This window comes from Thunnus albacares, chromosome 17 (assembly GCF_914725855.1).
Source record: "Thunnus albacares chromosome 17, fThuAlb1.1, whole genome shotgun sequence".
Lineage (NCBI taxonomy): Eukaryota > Metazoa > Chordata > Actinopteri > Scombriformes > Scombridae > Thunnus > Thunnus albacares.
The window spans coordinates 5,812,180-5,831,161 of NC_058122.1; the positions used below are offsets into that span (position 1 = coordinate 5,812,180).

Below are 18,982 nucleotides of genomic sequence, written 5' to 3' on the forward strand. Positions count from 1 at the left end.
GTGATTAAAACAGGTAAAAACACTGAATAAAGCAGTTTCATGTAAAAAATCTGTGTTTCTCTGACGCTGTTCATTGGACACAGGACGTCTGGTGGGGCTGTGAGCCAAGCTGCTGTTAACATTTGCTCAGCTTGTCTCTCTGACAACTTAAGATCCAGACGTTCAGCAGGTTTTTACCGGAAGCCGAATTATACGCAGAGGTCTCCTCCACTCCAAAACAAACATGCACAGGGATTAAAACTGGTAAAAACACTGAATAAAGCAGTTTCACATAAAAAATCAGTGTTGCTCAGCTTGTTTCTCTGTTAACTTAAGATCCAGATGTCCGATGACTAAAATCTTTTATCTGGTGAAAAGATATAGTTAAAAACGATCAAGATCTAAAAAGTTTGTCATAAAAATGTGGCTTAAAACTGAATGAAAACTGAAAACTGAAGAGTCAATTTATGGCAGTTTCTGGGAAACAACCACAACACCAACCTTGTATGCGTATACTCTTTGGTAGACACCATTGTGGCAGACAACCACACCACCAACGCATGCATCTTGTGTGCATGTACTCTTTGGTAGAGGGAGTTTGACACCATTGACAGGCGACCAAATGAAACGGACTGTTGCCTTGATTAAATTACGGATTTCTCTGGATTTGGAAATTGTTGGAAACATTTGGGATACTGTAAGTACACAACACAGCAAAATATATTACATAGGTATAGTTGTTTTTAGACATTTTAATACAGAATAGTTACATATTATAATTTTAAGTATTTGTACTATTTTGACTGCCACTTCAACTGCAACGTCATCTATTTAAGCAATTCAGCAATTTCAAATGCTTCAACTGGGAATTTTCAGCTGCAAGCATGTGTACAGTTTCTTTAGGAAATTTAGCCTTTTAATGTTACATTTGTGTTTCTATCGAGTTTTCTGTTCATGTGTTCATGTTAAAACAAACAAAACAGCACCCATTCTTGCATGCATGTTGTTTAATCAAGCGTTTTCCCTCTCAATAGGACACCTGAACATATGAATAAGAATGACCTTTGCGCTGCTGGACTGATATGAAGTGTGCATGTGTTCGCATTGAGATTTCCATTAAAAATGTAAGTCATTATGCATCATGTGGACTGACAGAGTAATATATGTAAAGTATGAAATTAGAGTTAGGAGTAATTAAAATGTTATACAAACTACTACATCACAAATATACAATCACAGAATCAACAATTAAGACACAACATGTGCTGTATAATCAAACAAGCTCCAGCTCTTATTCTGTTCTCTGCCCAAATGCAGTTTTTCTCATATGCGACATTTAACAAACCCAAATATGTTTCCCCCTCTCAGTGGGAAACTAAATCTGCCTTTGCAGATGCAGCTATAAGTGGCCATATTAGGGCAAAAATCCAGAGTCTGGCAATGGGGGCAAAAAAGGGTTTAAACACGCGCACACGCGCGCGCGCGCACACACACGCACACACACACACACACACACACACACACAGTGAAGACAGTTTGAAGTCTTTCCTTCCTTGACTGTGATACCTGCTTAAACACCCTCTTTCCCCCCGCCTCGCCTGGTCAACTCTGAACACATCCTCAGGGACTGACACACAAACTCTCTCCCCCTTCACTCTCTCTCTCTCCCTCTCTCTCTTTCTCTCTCTCAAACACGCGCGCACGCGCACGGACGCTCATATAGGAGGATCCCAGCAGAGGAGCTGAGAGTGAACGGCAGAGCGCGCACCGGACCAGCTCGTTAAGTTGTCCTCTTCCTGTCTGTCTCCCTCATTCTCGTGCAGCCCCAGCAGCACAGATAAACCGGACTACCGGGCTACTGACAAAGAAGAGAGTCCCCCAGCACTCCAGACAGCCTCAGACTGATCGTCACCGGCTGTTTTACTCCGGAGACTGCGGATTTTATCCTTGATCTTCTCCGTGGAGCGGATACCGAGCTAAACTAAGTCTTTGGACATTAAATCCGCTCCTTTTTTTCTAAGCTTTTTCGCTGGGAAATAAAACCCCCTATCCGTGTGCCGGTCCACCTGTCTTCTCTGCCTGTGGTTCAACTGCACCGGTCAGACTCGGAAAGAGCAACAGCCTACACCGGCGCATCAGTGAGGTAAGAGATGTGACTGTCTCTGTTAGCCACATTATACCATTATGGTCTGCTGTGGCCATTCACTGTGCCCGTTGTGCCAACACTGTGGGGTCTTTATTGGGGTTTTACAGGCCCTTCTGTAGCATAAAATATACACAAGATGGGCATCAAAGTAGCCCAAAAATGAGTTTCTAGTGGTCATTTACAAAAGAACTAAAGACTGCACATGCATGTCATCAGTGACAAGGGAACACTGTGTTTATTTCAGAAAGTGCAAACAATATGGTTGATTTCATACTTTGTGCTGTCCGCCTCCAGCCCCCCAACACACACACACACACACACACCTTTGTACTGGGACATATGGATCCCACGAATGTTACATAAAACTTACATTTCTCCTCTGCACTTCCTCCTCCTCCATCTCTCTCTCTGTCTCTCTGGCCTCAGCCGACCTGGTTTTGAGGATAGATGATGCCTGTCTTATACCTCAGCCTTGGAATGTCTCCTTTTTACCCCACAGGGGCCACACACACACACACACACACACATTAGAGCACTCTGACCGGTTCCTTACAATGAGCAAACAGTGGGACTGGTATATAACAATTGACCTGTGTGTGTTCTGACACAAACATCCATTCCCTCCAGCCCAGCTCAGGCCTATTGATCGGACCCGATCGACTGGACATTTCCCCATGCGGGCAGGGCTGCTGGTGTGATATCAGCTGGACTGGTCCCAGTCGCTTCACACAGCAGCAGAGCTCATTGAAGTGCCGAACAGATCGCCTGGTTGTAAAAGCTCAAACATCGTCTGTCAGCTTCTGGCATTTATTATCGTCAGCAGCGTCTCCTCCTCAGTTAAACGGCAAAGAGCCTCTTCTTTCTTAGTCTGCACTCTCAGCTGGCCAGAGGAGCTCTGCCTGTTCCTTTCTATTTTTAGTCTCTATTTACAATGCAGTAGCTATAGAGGCTGTTTCTGTTTTCTCTGCCTTCATCTGTCTCTCTGGCCTCTCATCTCTCCTCCTCTCTTATTTTCTTGTTTTTGTCTTTACCTCTTTCACTCACTTTTTCATGTCCCTTTCACCTTTTGCTTTCCCAGTTTATCCTTCAAGCGGCTTCCTCGCTGCCATCATCATTAAAGTCAGATAGAGCGATTCGACACATTAAACATTGGTGGCAGCTCACCTCACGCTGCCACCTGCTCCACTGACATGCACACATACAGTACATTACTGTGTGAGGCTGGGAAGACAGCGGAGGAGACAGGGGGTAGAGGTTAATCTTTGGATGCTTTTGACCCAAATCACCATGCGACCTACATACTCTCCCCTAAAACAACCACCCTACATTCCCCTCGACACACCCACCCAAATAAATCTTTAAAAAGCACCACACACACACACACGCACAAATACACCACAGCCTTTTGGATGCCGAGCCACACTTTTGACTGAAAAAGAAATTTCTGAGCACTGGTGAGTTATTAATTACTTGTGACAAAACACACCGAGCTACCGGACTCAGCCTAATTGCATTCACATTGAGAGGAGAAAGAAAAGGTTGATTAGAAGTTCTCAAAAAAATCATTTTTAATAAAGAAAATGTAATTAACTTGTTCTTCATCTTTTATAATACTTGAGCATTATCTTGAAGCAAACCTGACCCCCCTTCATGACAAAGTGTCCCAGTTTAGAATTACAGCTCCATATCCGCTGCAGTAACCACTGCATACGCACCGAAACCTCAACCAAACACCACATACCGCTGCGCTGACTCTCAACCAACATTTATTACACGATACTGAGGTCCTTATTTACCCGTGACTGCTATGGTTTGAAGGTAATAACATAGCAAATTTAAATAATTTAATCATCATGATATTAATTATAGTATAAATACTGAAAAAATGAGACCACTGTCATGAAGGCTGGCAGCCTCTACTGCCAGTAATAGCTGTAATAATTTGTTTTTGGCTGTAAGTCAGATTTTATGGTGAATTTGCTGGTAAGCACAGGGTGCTGTTGTTACAGTCAAAATGGAGATGTAGCCTTGTTTAAAGGGTATGCAGAACACAAACAAGCTGACTAGATGTTTATTTCTTCTGTGATTTATCAGCCCAGTTAAATAAAACAACATCATCATGTAGAGCAGATGAAGAACATTCAAGCTTTTAACTTTTTAGGCATGCTAGCGGTGTGGCTCTATGGATGGCATTGTTGGTTGGTCCACCACTTTGGTCAAATGGCAATATCTCAACAACTATTGGATGGATTGCCATGACACTTGGTAAAGACATTCATGTCCCCTTCAGGATGAATTGTACTAACTAACGGTGATGCCTTGACTTTTTCGTCTAGTGCCATTGTTACAAGTTACAAGACTGTGCACATAAAAATTTCAGAGAAGGAGTTAACTATGACTCCCAAGGTACATCTCAGCAAGATACAGCCAATTGTTATAGTATTCTGGGCCGTCTGCCATGCCAAAAACATGAACAAAACGTTATATTCAGAATCAAAGTTGAAATAATTGAGACTGGTGGTCATAATATAAACCTCTAGGATTGTTACATTATCTGGCAGAATCCTGAGCTTCGTTTGAAGTGGAGATATAGAATGGAACAAGCAGCCCTTCCCACTTCGAAACTCTGTTGTCTGAGCTGTACTTAATGTTTAGTGCTAATTAACAAATGTTAGCATGCTAACATGCTGAATTAATATGGCGAAAATGGTCAACATCATACCTGCTAAACATCAGCATGTCACCATTGTGAGCATGACAGCATCTATCTCAAAGCACCACTGGGCTACAAGTACAAAGTACATGTGAACAGTGGGCAGTCCAATTCTCTCACTTGGGATAGTAACTCGTTTCCAACATGAAGAGGGCAATCAAATGTTTGCTGATAGAGTACCACAGCCTTGGACTTGGAGGTGCTGACTCTCATCTCAACCACTTAACACTTGACTGCAAAACACCTCGTACATGCAGGAGGTCACTGTTCAATGAAGCCAGCAGAACTTCGGTACATCATCAGAAAAAAACACTTAACACCGTGTGAATTAACTGACAGTAACATTAAAAGTACAGTCGGTTTGCAGTGTATTTCCACTGTGTATCTTTGTTATATCTACACGTGTCTGAAGAGCACAAACTTGGTGTGTTCACTCAAAAGTGAGCAGGGTACACCTAGTGCACATCCTCTCCACATCCTGTGTGAACAAGGGACAAAGCTTTTAGAGTTTCTTCTAATGGCACATGGTAGAATGCCAGTGGAAAAAATACCTCCGATATGTTCATCCTCTTCAGAACAGTGAGAAAAGGTCCTGCATGTGACAGTAAGCAGACGGGGGTTTATGGGATTGGTTTATAGTGATTCTATCAGGGGATAAGAATAAATTTGTCGGCGATTTATTGGTCTTTTAGTACAGGAGCACTTTTCAAAATGACTGCTGGTTTTGGTGGAATGTGTTATTTTAAGTGGTTTTATCAATAACAACCATAACGTGTCTAACTCCTGGCTGGGCAACAAAGAGAGAGAGAGAGAGAGAGAGAGAGAGAGAGATTTCTAATGTGTGGAGTAATGGATTAAGTATTTGAAATTTGGGGAATTGGACAGGGAGTGCTTAGTGAGGAGGCATGTGGAAGACAGCAGGAGACAGAAGGAAAACAGATATCAGAGAGCAATGAAAGGGAGAAAGTGAGAATGCAGCAGAGGGAAACCTGCCTGCTTCAACTAATCTTTTTGATTTAACTGCACAGTGTAACACAACAGTAAACCACAGAAACCAGAACAAATATAATGGCATAAATGGCATATTACTAGCATACAGAATATTGGTCGAATGTTTACCTATCTGGGTGTATAAGTCTTAAAGTTTGATCGGATTTTAATTAACTAGTAGTGGAGATAAAAGAAGGCATACAGTGTGTACATGGGTGGCTATTCAACAAATGACAGGCACAGTAATTTGAGAAGGAGAGGGAGACAGGACAATGGAAAAGGTAAATATGAAATATAATGGATAGAGGCAGGTGGATAGATGAGAAAAAAGAGGGAGAACTATGATTAAAAACATCCGTTTGAATGTTTTCATACCTATAAGCTACATAAGTCTAATTTCTAATATTGTAATTACAGAAATAACAGAAATATCATTATCAATCAGTTAATAATGTCAAATAAGTTGAAGTTTTATGGTGTTCTTGTTGGCTTCTTGGCTCTTATGGAATTTTATATTTTGATTTACATCTGAATTTCTATTACAAGAATACACATGTCTTCATAAGAGACGGATCCTTTCGTCAGCTTACACTTTGACACTCAAAATCAAACCTTTTCCCATTGAAGTATAGTAAGAATTGGAAAGTGTGGTCCAAGATGATGGACCATTCATTTTCATGAAAGTTACTCACTGAGCACATAAGTGAAAAGCTTCTGACCATGAATGTGTTGGGCACATAGAGCACACATGACTTTCATTTAAATTTGCTACAAATATGTTTTGAAGGGAACATAATGCCAACTTAATGAAGCAAAGTTCATTAATATATCTGTTAAGTTGCAAAATGTTGATATGGAACATACTGGAGAACATGCGTGGGGCTGCATACACAGTTTGTGCACACACCTATGTGTCATGTGCTTAAGTGAAAAAATCATGATTTGACAGATAAAAGTGTCCATATGGACTTAAATGTTATACCAAGATGGAACAAAAAGATGAAAAATAAAGGTTGTGACAAATGAGAGTGTTGATTTTGTAAGCCTGGGACGATCTCCTGATTCAACATTATCACAATACTTGGATGCCGATTCAGAATCGATTCTCTCAATTCAAAACCGATTCTCGATTGAATGAATAGAAAAGAGGCCACTATTTTCAGTCTCTTGCTCCCAGTACACTATGTGCCAAACCATTGACTGGTGTCCTTAGTCCACTGAAATACAATATGAAACAGGACTGGCAGATAAGATAAATGGTCCAGAGCCTTTTTATTTTAAAAAGTAAACTGCATTAATTTAGAAATTAATTCATCTGAAAACATCTTACAGTCTCCTCCCTGTATGAGAATAACAAAATGAGAGGAAGGCGGAGTGCTCCACTGTGTTGTTATTATTGTCATGTCTCCAGCAGTGGAAAGCAGCCTCTCTGCTGCACCATTAGCTCCGAGAAAGCCATCGTTGTCCAAGATGCTGTCCAAGGGTTTTTGAGGTGAAACAGACTGAGCACTGGGTTATTTTCTTCACCTCAGAGCTGGTTCAAGTTTTTTAATGCAGCAGGGTGCGTTGGTCAGCCGATGTCGATTGTTACTGCTGGGGTTTGCTGCTCCGCTCCGCTAACGTGAAGATGAACTATAAGATAACTCAAGCGTGTGTGCGCTGTAGAGGCTGCGCTGCCCTCCCAGTTGAGTTCTGCCTTTTTTGTTCCATCAACATCACATTCTGGAGTTTTTAACAAAGGCAACCGCCAGTAATACAAAGGCGGCACACCTTTGAGTTAGATAGGCAGGGAAAATCCTGAAACGACCTCAGAACTGGCATCCCTCTTTCAGGAATATAGTGACCGAGATGGCAACAGAGAAAGTGAAACACAAAGCGAGGATGAGACAATGAATTAGTAGAGGAAAAATGAAGAAGACAGCAGACAAACAGACACCGGCAGAGAAGAATTCAGAGGACAGAGAAGAAGAGAGGGAGATGGATAGAGCAGACAAACAAAAGTGAAAGTGGAAAAGACGGAGCGAGGGAAAACAGGGATGAAGGAAATGGTGAGTGATAGAGTTAGAAAGAGGAAAGAATCCAATCCTCCTGTCGTCTCTTGAGAACGCTGCTGAAACCTGATCTCAGACAGGAACTGGCCATCGCTCTGCCTCTCTCTATCTCTAATATTGGTAAGACACACACACGTTGTCATTTAATATTGCACCTGGTGTTTTCCTCAAACTCACACATATACACACACCCCACTAACTCATTAGTTTCTTTTTGTCTTTCTCACAGCCAGTCTCAGTCCTGCCTTTATCATGCCACGTTCTATTCTCGTATCTCCTCTCGGGATAAATTCAAGTAATAGTTGTCATATGGGACCAAGATGTTCAAATAAAAAACATTAAAGTAGTTGAAATCAGCCAGTTTCAGCAGGGGGTTTCTGATTTTTGGAGTTTCAGTGCAGCAGATGAAGGCTTTTAGACGTTCAGCCAGATGATTGATTTGTCCTTCTCCAACGCTCTAAATATCCATTTTGAGGAGGGAAAAATCATTAACTCCCAGTTATCACTCAGTGTTACTGAAATATTGATGATCTATGTAAAAAAATTATTGTTCATTACTCACAAAGGCAGTATTAGTAGCATGATTTTTCTATGTGATACTTCTTGTCATTTTGTCTATTTGTGTCATGTTTTCCAAATAGTGTGTTACACCATTTCACACTGGGGACATTTTTGGCATATTCGCTTCTTTTGCCAAGATCAATACCACTCTCATATCTGTACGGTCAATAGAAAGCGTCAAACAGCGAACAGCTAACAGTCAGATAACATTTTAATCAGTGAGCTTTAGATGCTGGTAGGCGGATTTTGTTTACTTCCAACAGAGCCAGACTAGCTGTGTTAATGCTAAGCTAAGCTAACCAGCTTTCCCAAAATGTCAAACTAGTCATTTAACAGACAATATTTACACTGTATACTGGTATTGAACATTACTTCCTGATGTGTGATTTAGTTAGGATATATAGAATAAAAGAATGTATGTTTTAAACAATAAATTATTCTTTTATGGTATATTTTTTCAGTTTTTAAAAACACCCAACCACCATTCTAACTACAGTATTTTTCAAATAAACATAGACATTTAGAGCTTAAGAGCCATTAAAATGAAAAATGTAGTATTGTTAAGGCTTTCATAGTTCATTAGCATCCGGACCAAGCTGTGAAGTAGTTGTTGCATCCAGAGCTTCTATTTTCTGCCTCAATGCCCCCTCACTCACTAAACTCTCATAAAGGACAATTACATAATATCAAGTATTATTTAATGTCCCTTAAAAATACCATTGTTGTTTCTGTGTTGAAGCACCTCAATAAGATCAATTCTGAGTGCAGACCAGACAAGCACTCGGCTCATCCGAATCCTCAAATGACTCACACAGGCACGCACAAACACACACACACACACACACACACACACAGACACACACACACAGACACACACATATACACATAAAAGCTCACAAACTCAAGTACACACACAAGAGGGGAAGAGTATTATTGAGAGAGTATGGTGGACACAGAGCGTGGGTGGGGAGTGAGAGGGAGAGAGAGAGAGGGAGGGAGGGAGGAACAGACAAAGAAAAAGACGCAGCGGAAGAGAATGAAGATTCCTGTAGAGAGTTGACCACATGTTTGGCTTTCTTGGCCTCAGTATCCGGAGATACAAATGCAACTCAAATCATTTAGTTCTAAATATCTGATTGTCTTACAGAGATATAGGTACAAACTGTGCATGGCCTGTGCAATACATTTCACAGAGGCCCTTCCTTTCACTTTAACCCTTCACAACCAAATACGTATGTGTGCCTCAGTGGGTTATGTAAAGTCCTGAATATACTGTTTTTTTAAAGGAATAATTAAAAATTTTGGAAATTGTTCTTCATCACTTTCTTTTTGAAAGTGACATGAGAAGATAGACACCACTCTCATGTCTGAGCGTTAAGGAGCTAGTCAGAATCAGGAGGTCAGGTGTTTAGCCTAGCTTAGCATAAAGATTAAAAACACAAGGAAAAAGCTAAACTGTCCAAAGTTTTAAAAAATTGCATACCAACATGTCTAAAGCTTATTAATTTACACAATGTGTTTATTTTTTTAATGTGCACACGAAAATGTAAAAACAACAACTGATTTTTGCTTGGAGATGCTAGTAGGTGTATTTTTTCAATTTGGACAACGCCACGCTAGCTGTTACCCCCTGCCTCCAGTCCAAGTTCAGACTCATACTCTGTACTTAACTCTCATATGAGAGAGATATTGCTCTTCTTGGTTCACTCATGGAAAGAAAGTGAAGAATTTTTTAAAATGTTTATTTAATGTGACAAATGTTTCTGAGATTTTGAGAAACATTTTCTATGGCTCAGTCCCCTTGACTGCTAACCTGAACACCACAGTACATTTACAGAAAAGTGGTGTCATGCTGTTACACCTTGCATTAAAATGCATTTTTGGGTGATCAGATTGCAATCAGATAGTGCTTGACCACATGAAAGTAGAGGTATAAATGCACTCAAGACGTGTTGAGGATAGATTGTGATCCGATCGGCAAACCACCTCCAGAGGTGGTCAGGGGCGCATTGTGACCACATGGAACGCAAGTGTAAATGCAACTGTGTTGTCAATCCACATGTGACAACTATGTATATATATATATATATATATGTATATCGGTGCATATCAGACAACATATATGCTGATACTGATATATCTGTGATAGGCCAATAATATCGGCTGACTGATATATTGGTCAGTGTTTAGTAGCAGCCATTTAGCCAGTTAACGAGCTAAGCTACTAGCACGAAAGCAGTAGGAAAGCTGTGGATATTCAAGGCACTTGTGGATGGCGTCAAGACGAGATGAAGTGTCTGCTAACAATTTGGTCTGACAAAAATATACAAGCGAAACTTGGCAATTCTTATTGCAGTCGAGCCATTTATGAAGTAATGGCTAAGCAAATGGTGAAGAATGGCTACAAGTGGTCCTGGTTGTAGTGTCACTGAAAAATTAAACACATGAAACTGGCATACAGAAAAGCCATGGACAAGAAACAAGAAAAGTGGCAGGGGCAGGGTAACTTGTCCCTTTTTAAATGAAATGGATGCAGTGCTGGGTGATCGACCCACGTTTTCCCTGGTGAAGGGGATGAGGAGGATGTGACGTTTGGTTGTTTGAGCTGGACAAAGCGATCAGATCTCAGTGTGGACACTGGAGACACATATTAATACCAGGTGTAAATGTATGCAGGTTAAATCATATCTAGATACAATCTAGATACGAGACACATTTTAATGCAAGCTGTGAAGGGACTCTTTGACCTGGTTACATGTGTCTTTCTCCTTCTTGCCCAAGGTTGAAGTGTAGGCCTACTAGACGGCTGCACTGATTAGCTCATATATCTGTACATCATGATTTTAGTTTCTATAACTATTAGTCCTACAATACTGCATTAATTAACAAAGTATAACCTTAAATTTAGCATTAACCAAAGTAATTTCAATCACTCAGACCATTATATACAGATAGACCTATATAATGTTACATATTAAGATGATATATTACATGATATGATATATGATAGTTAAATGCGTTTTTCCATTTTTCTCATATAAAACTCCATCTTCAACTTCAATTACAGTTAATACCTCATGACATGATAAAATGCACTCATGCAGACGAAATGGATATGACCTGTTTAAGTGCATATTACTGATGCATTAATCTCTAAAGGTTGTGTAAAGGGGTACGAATCATATTACGCAGGATGTGTGGTTCAGATTTTGTAGTAGTTTTAGGAACTTAGTACTTAGTTACATTTGGAGGGAAAATTTAAACTTGAGAAGATCCAAGAAGTGCTGAAGAAAAGAGTATGGTATTTCCCAAATATGATAAAAGGTATCAAGCTGCTTAAAAGCATTTACTCTAATAGAACACTTAAACATTTTGCACAGGAGTAACTATATTAGCTTGCGTCATCTCCCGCCCTGTAAGACTATTCCTGTCAACTGTAAATGAGGTATGTCTCCTTCACCCCTTACCTCACTGATGACCCTACTGTAAATAACAAGGGTCTGTCGCTTGAAACAGGATGATTAAGGTTGTTTGTCCAAATCCTGGCCGTGATATCATGGTGAAATTCTGAATTCGCTTCATTGCTTTATCTGCATGTGTCATAGCAACAAATAACATATTCCTCCTTTCTCTTGTAAAACTACCCTGAACATGCAGTATTAAAGGTTCATCTCTGCCTCCAAAAACCACCACATATGATGAGGGTGAGGGTTAAGGGCAAAGGGGGTTGTTCTTTTTTCCCTCTTTTTGGGTATAGTGGCAAAACATTTTGTCCTCTTCCTCCCTACAGGTATTAAAAACTCTACTCTAACCTGCTGTCATGAATCTTGGTTTGAATATAGGAAACTACAGGTGGCAATGCACTAGCAATGAACCAAATTTGCATCAATTTGATTTGCTCTTGAACTGCAGTTGTGCTAGTCGCAAAGGTAATCAAATTAAATAGCTTTAGGGCTTTTGTTGAACTGAACTTGTCTTTTTAGCAGAAACATGCGGCCCAAAGGACACAAAAGAGCGCAAATGATTGTATCCAGTAGTGCTAAATGGGTCTGCCAGTTTTGGCAGCACTTGTTTGTACTCGCAGAATTTAACAGCCCCCATTCTTCCTTCCTGTAGGTGGAATCGCTAAGCAGCAGTTATAAATCAGATGTATCTCTTGGTGTACTTACTGCTGCAGGGCACAGTTGTATTGAGTGTGTCTGCCTGCAATTGAACAGCAGTGTGCGCTGTATAAATATAACTCTGGCTTCCTCTCGCTATGTACAGGTAGAAAAGCCCTACATCAAGCTGCAGTCATGGATGAGATGGACCTGCCCCAGATGAAGAAGGAGGTGGAGAGCCTCAAGTACCAGCTGGCCTTCAAAAGAGAGAAGTCCTCCAAAACAGTTACTGAGTGAGTAGTTAGTCCACAATAGCTCTACAAACATCTGCATAGTTCAGGCACCAAAAAAACAATGATAAGTAGCTCTGAGGTCAATAACAAAGTAACTTTTTACTTTGTCAAAAAGTACTGGAGTGATTGCCATTAAGTTTTATACAGACATTCATGGTCCTGAGAGGATGAACCCTTCTTTGGTGATCCCCCGACTTTTCTTCTACCTGGACATTGAGGTTGACATTTTTGGTTTTGAGTAAAATGTCTGCACAACTATTAGAGTGACTGTCATGAAATCTGGTATGACATTTATGTCCCCTTCAAAATAAACTATAATAACTTTGGTGATCCTCTGACTTTTCATCAAGCGCCGTAATTAGGTCAGACTTTGAATTTGTCCAATATTTGGTTTATGACCAAATATGTGCAAAACTAATGACATTCCCATCAGCCTCAGCCTCATGCAGATGAACTTCCCATACTTTGTAAATAGCCTTAATCAGCATCAGCATAAGGAGTTTGAACAGTAGGGTTAACAGCACGAGTCATTCCACCACAATGATAAAACAGTCACTACTGATATAACTTCACAAACTAACGCAGCCTTGATGGCTATTGTCACAGCTACAGCACAGATCTAAGCTTTAAGCAAAGCTGCAGCTGTCATTAAGCACCACTCACTGTCTGCCTCTCTGGCTCTGACTGCAGTGTCAGTAGATTCAGAGCCAATTAAGACAACTAAACTCTCAACACTTGATCTGAGGCTGCTGTTTTTCATGCACAGTACAAAAGTACTCAGCGTCAGTGTTTTGAAACCCTGCTTAAATCTCTTGTGACCAGAAGAACTACTAAAGAAAATAAGAGAAGCAGTCATTGAAAGAGTGAATTTTCTTATTGAAGTACTGTTACTTGGATGTGGACTATGGATAACTAACTGAATATAGGGAATAGTTTGACATTTTGAGAAATGTGCTTATTTGCTTGCTTGCAGAGAGTGAGATGTGTAGATTGATACCACTGTCATGGCTGTACTGTAAATATGAAGCCAACGCCAGCAGCTGGTTAGCATAGCTTAGCATAAAGACTGAGGGGGAACAGCTAGCCTGACTCTGTGCAAAGGTAACAAAATCTGTTTACCACCACCTCTAAAGCTCAGTTTACACATTATATCTAATTTCATTAATCTGTACAAAACCCAAAGTGTAAAAATGACACGTTCTAGTTTGATTGGGGGCTATATGCTGGACTATTTCTTGGCTCTGTAGTTTGCCTGGCAACCTCATAGTGATGACAAGACTGCAGGACTAGTGGTAGCTTCATATTTACTGTATAGACATGAGAGGGGTATCCTCTCATCTTACTTACCCCCCCAAAGTATCTAACTATTTTTTTTAATGCTGAAATTAGACAATAAAGTGCACAACGTAAAACCAGATCAAAGATAAAAATCACTGATGTATATTGTGAATGACTACTTTCCAGTATTAAAGGACGAGTGTGTAGGACTTAGTGGGATCTAGTGGTGAGGTTGCAGACTAAACCAACTGAACCCCCCCTGCTTCCCCCTCTAAGCGTGTAGGAAATTCTACCGCGAAACTAACGTAAAATGCACAAAAGGTCCTCTCTAGAGCCAGTATTTGGTTTGTCCATTCTGGGCCACTGTAGAAACATGACGGTGCAACATGGCAGCCTCCGTGGAAGAGGAACCGCTCCTATGTATATAAAGGGCTCATTCTAATGTAACGAAAACACAACAATTCTTATTTTCAGGTGATTATACACTAATGAAAACATACTTATGAATGTTGTATTCCATTTCTGCCAATATTTCTGCCAATACGTCCCCCTAAATCTTACACACTGGTCCTTTAACACTTATGTAGAGCCAATGACATTTGTTCTCTTTAATGGATGTGATAATGTGATTTCAGCTGTAGTAAAGTACTCTACTGTCTTCAAAAAGGACTTAAGTAAAATGAACTTTTCTCCAAAAGTACATAAAAAGCTGCAGTTGCAGAAGGTAATGACATTAGTTACTTCTACTCTTGGGTTGCTCCCTCTCTTTCTTGCCTTGTATGGAAATGAGGAAAAGTGGATAGAGGATGGATTGTGGTAATAAACTTCCTCTGGAATTTGAAAAATGTCTCTGTCTCTCCGCAAAGTTTGGTGAAGTGGATAGAGGACGGCGTCCCTGAGGATCCCTTCCTAAACCCGGAGCTGATGAAGAACAACCCGTGGGTGGAGAAAGGAAAGTGCATCCTTCTCTAGAAGAAGCCGTCCACCCTGCCAAAACCTTCCAATTTTAAGCGTGCTGACCAACACACACCTACAGAACACACCCTGAACCTGACCCCCCCCCACCTGCCCGTCGAGGCCATGGCAGGACAGCGCCTCCTAACCTCTCACCTTGAATGTACAACAGCTGATATCCCCAACCTCCCCCGAACACACACATCCCCGACAAGGGCACATAAACACACACTGACAGACACACACTCTCACACTGACACTCCTAACGTTGGGTTTTTCCCAGACTGCCACACTTTCACTGCAAGTTTATTCCTGCCACGTCAATGCATCATTACTATGATATGACGACGATGATCAATACTCCTACTATATGTCTCTATATGGATATATGACAATATATGACGACTTATATGATGGATATATGATGGATATATGACAACTTATTTATGCAGCTGCCAGTCACTAGCTTTCTCTCTGTTCTTACAATTGACTTCTCTACTCTTCATTGTTAGCATAGTTTTTTTTTCCTTCCGCTTCTGATGAGCTGATGAGCTCTAGTAAACTAAACTGTAGAGTCACATTCTCACTGCCAGAATGACTGCAGATCTGCTGGCTTAGTTTTGTTTCATGGTGAAATATTAACCACTTCCTCCTACAAAATGATCACTATCATAAAACAAACCTGAAAGTTAATAGATTGCTTAAGTCTGTGGTTCACAGAATAGTGACATTAAAGCTGTTAATATCTCAGTAAAACTGAATAAACTACCTATAAAAACCTGTAATAATCTGTAATTAAATGGAGATACTTTACATCTTACATTGGCTCACAGACTATGGCTTTAATGTTTTACAACTCCCCCTTACAAGACACGAAGGAGCTACATGTAAAGATCATTTAGACTACATGACTGTAATGTATTCAGTGTTTCCACTAGGTTGACAACTGGGTGGTGGCAGTGGTGGCCTCGGGGAGTGGGGGGCCCAGGCCTATACAGCTATAGGGGAAACATTGGTATTATATAACTTTATGATCATCTCTTCATGTGTTTTTTCTTGTTTTGAGTAAAGCAAGACGCTTAGTCCTTATCGTCAACCTTTTCAAATCAATTTTTGTCCGCATTCGAGGCATTTCCTGTCCAACATGGGGCCACTTGTAATACATTATGAGCCTAAGCTGCAAGCTGCATGCTTATAAAAGCATGAATTATTCTTCTAAGTCGATGATGGTGCATTGACAAATTATAAACATTTTTACTGTCAACTAATGACTCATATATACATAAGTGTATATACATGTTAACCACCAACTTAACTGACAAATTATGCATTAATTAAAGCATACCGTCACCTTAAGAGAATGCCTGAAACAGTCATGAGACATCTCACTGGACTAAATTTGCTGTAAGTAGTTTCGACCAAACAATCAAAGCCTTTCCACCACAGAAACAACATGCATGAATGAAGAAAGGTTTACCATGACAGCAACAACTTTCACAGCAGTTGTCCCAGTGTGACTCCTACAGTTTTCATATGTAATTTTTATTTTACACTATTCGTAAAGCATGGTTATCACATTTACATTACAAAGATTTGAGAGATTTGCAACCAGTGTTGTTGTGCCTCAGTGTCATTGGGTGAGAGAGTGTCATAGCAGCTCTGTTTGTTGTTGTCAGAGCAGAATGAGGCTCTGGGTCTCTGGAGGGGTCTGAGTTTACTGCTCTTTCTCCTCCTTAGCGACATCCCCTGAGGACAACGCACAAACGTATACATGCGCTAAACATGCAAACCAACACTGTCTAGCAAAGCTGCCCTCTCTTCACACATGTACAGACGGACCCCTTTAACTTATTAACTTATTGATCAATACTTGGTTTATTTATTTATTTATTTATTGATGAGACCTTTTTCGCGACGAGTGCTGCCACTTTAGGCCACTTTTGTTTTTTGTCTCCTACGTCTGCACTCCCTCTCCCTCATACCCCAACTTGAGAGAAAAAAACAGAAAATGACCACATTAAAAAAAAAAAAAAAAGTAAAAAACTACACCTTGCAAGATCACCATCTACTACTGCCTTGTACACAGTTTCCTTAAAAACAAGAATGTAAATATGTGGCATGAGGTTTGAACATCACCGCTGACCTCTGAACTGACCTGTGTGTGTGTGTGTGTGTGTGTGTGTGCATGTGCATGCGACTGTGTATATGTGTGCATATATTTGGACATTAGGCTCCCATGTGGGTGGTTTCGCACACATACGTACATGCACACACATGCAGCTGCATCACACACACACATACACATGTACACAGAGGCAGGCCTGATGCCGAGCAGATCAACAAAACACACACACACACACACACACACACACACACACTGCTTAGTGAGAATGTGTATGAGGGGAGGAGGGCAAGGATGTGGGATTCTCTAAATGACTTGGGACAGGAGAGCCTCACATCATCTCAGTACTGTAATGAGTCTCATTATGTACATTTTCTTCCAGATAACCCAGTTCCCCAAAGGCTACTCTGTAATTGGATGACTTTGGTCCTATAAAGTTACTGCAAATATTTAATTTAAAGTATATGGTCCATGATGTGCTAGTAAATTGTTTATGTTATGCATGTATCTTAAGAATTGCACTTCTTACTTCCTGTAAAACATGTCTGAAAGGCAAAGATTCAATCATACTGACATGAGTCACATTTTTTAAAATGCTGCTGGGAAACATGTTACTCTGGAACAAAAAAACAACGCCTAATTGTATGACTATACCTGAAGCAAGGCCGGTGAATTTAGGATGAAGCCATTTTAGAAGTCCTATGAGAGGCATGTTGAAGCACCACTGCGATTATGCATTTCCTTGTTTTTTTGTTATTTTGTTTTATTTTATTTTATTTTATTAGCTTAGGTGTTGAAAGCTTTGTGTCAAAGTATAGCTTAGCTGTTAGACTTGGAACATTCAAGGGTAGTTTCATGATAAATGCATGAATGGGGACTTTTAAAGTGGCTTCCGGTGTATGAGGAGCTGAAGTTTTGAGCTTCACGTTTGTAGCTTTTCCAGTGTTAGGCTCCCCCCTCCCCCAAGTGCTTTCAATTACCATCTTACATTTTTAAGTTTATTCCCTCACCTGACATGGTTTAAAGCTTTCTCAGCACCCCTGGAAAAGCAACAAATGCTGTCTGCTCACAGCAACTGAAAACCAATGCTCCAAAAGTATGTGAGAGGATTCCTGAGTCTGCCTGTCCCTGGTTTGTTTTTTTCTGTCTGGCTACTGTAACTTTACTTGTTTGGTTTGTTTTTATATAATCTGAACGTGCGTACGTATGTATGTTATTACTATTATAATGACAGCATAAAATCGTGTCTAAATATCTAGCAACATATTCCTTGTGAGAGTGCTTTGGAAAACCTATTATGCATCAGATCAAGTCCTAGTGTAAAGATGACAATGAGCAATAAATTAAAGATCATTTTTTATTGAATGTTTTACAAAAACATTTATCTTACTGAATAAAGTAGAAGATTTTTAGACAATTTGGTTGTATTGGTTGTATTTTTTATGTGTTTTGTGTGTATCTCTGTAAGCACATCAAATATACTGTATTTTCAGCTGCAAATTCACAATAAGAATGACCTGGTTCCAGATTCAAAACTGTCTGGTGTTGTGCTCATTGGAAACTGTTTCCCTGTTTGGAAAACAAATGAGCCAATCAGAGCTGGGGGTGGGTGGGATTAAGAATAGAGACGTCATATTTAATTGCTGCAGCCAGCAAAAATAGCTACATCAATGAAAAAATGACCACAAAAATGAACGCAATGGTGCCGGTTGTTAAGTCGACAGTTATGTGGAGCGGACCAGGTGGACCCAAATGCAGGAGACTGCAGGCTGAGCAAGGCTGAAGAATAACTTCT

The 18,982-nt window shown here is 40.3% G+C and overlaps 1 protein-coding gene across 1 annotated transcript; it reads left to right on the forward strand.

The window, feature by feature from the left end:
• The first annotated feature begins 1,686 nt into the window (after nucleotides 1–1,686).
• On the forward strand, nucleotides 1,687–18,604 carry gng13b (guanine nucleotide binding protein (G protein), gamma 13b). Its single transcript, XM_044331466.1, has 3 exons — nucleotides 1,687–2,122; nucleotides 12,707–12,833; nucleotides 14,978–18,604. Exons 2-3 carry the CDS (start codon nucleotides 12,736–12,738, stop codon nucleotides 15,081–15,083), a joined length of 204 nt encoding a protein of 67 aa, XP_044187401.1. The 5' UTR covers nucleotides 1,687–2,122; nucleotides 12,707–12,735; the 3' UTR covers nucleotides 15,084–18,604.
• Nucleotides 18,605–18,982: the final 378 nt, after the last annotated feature.

Excerpts from the sequence above, each read along its gene's own strand:
- gng13b (XM_044331466.1), top strand. The coding sequence starts at position 12,736 with ATGGATGAGATGGACCTGCCCCAGATGAAGAAGGAGGTGGAGAGCCTC. Across the intron at positions 12,834-14,977 it reads TCCTCCAAAACAGTTACTGA|TTTGGTGAAGTGGATAGAGG; the intron begins GTGAGTAGTTAG and ends CTCTCCGCAAAG.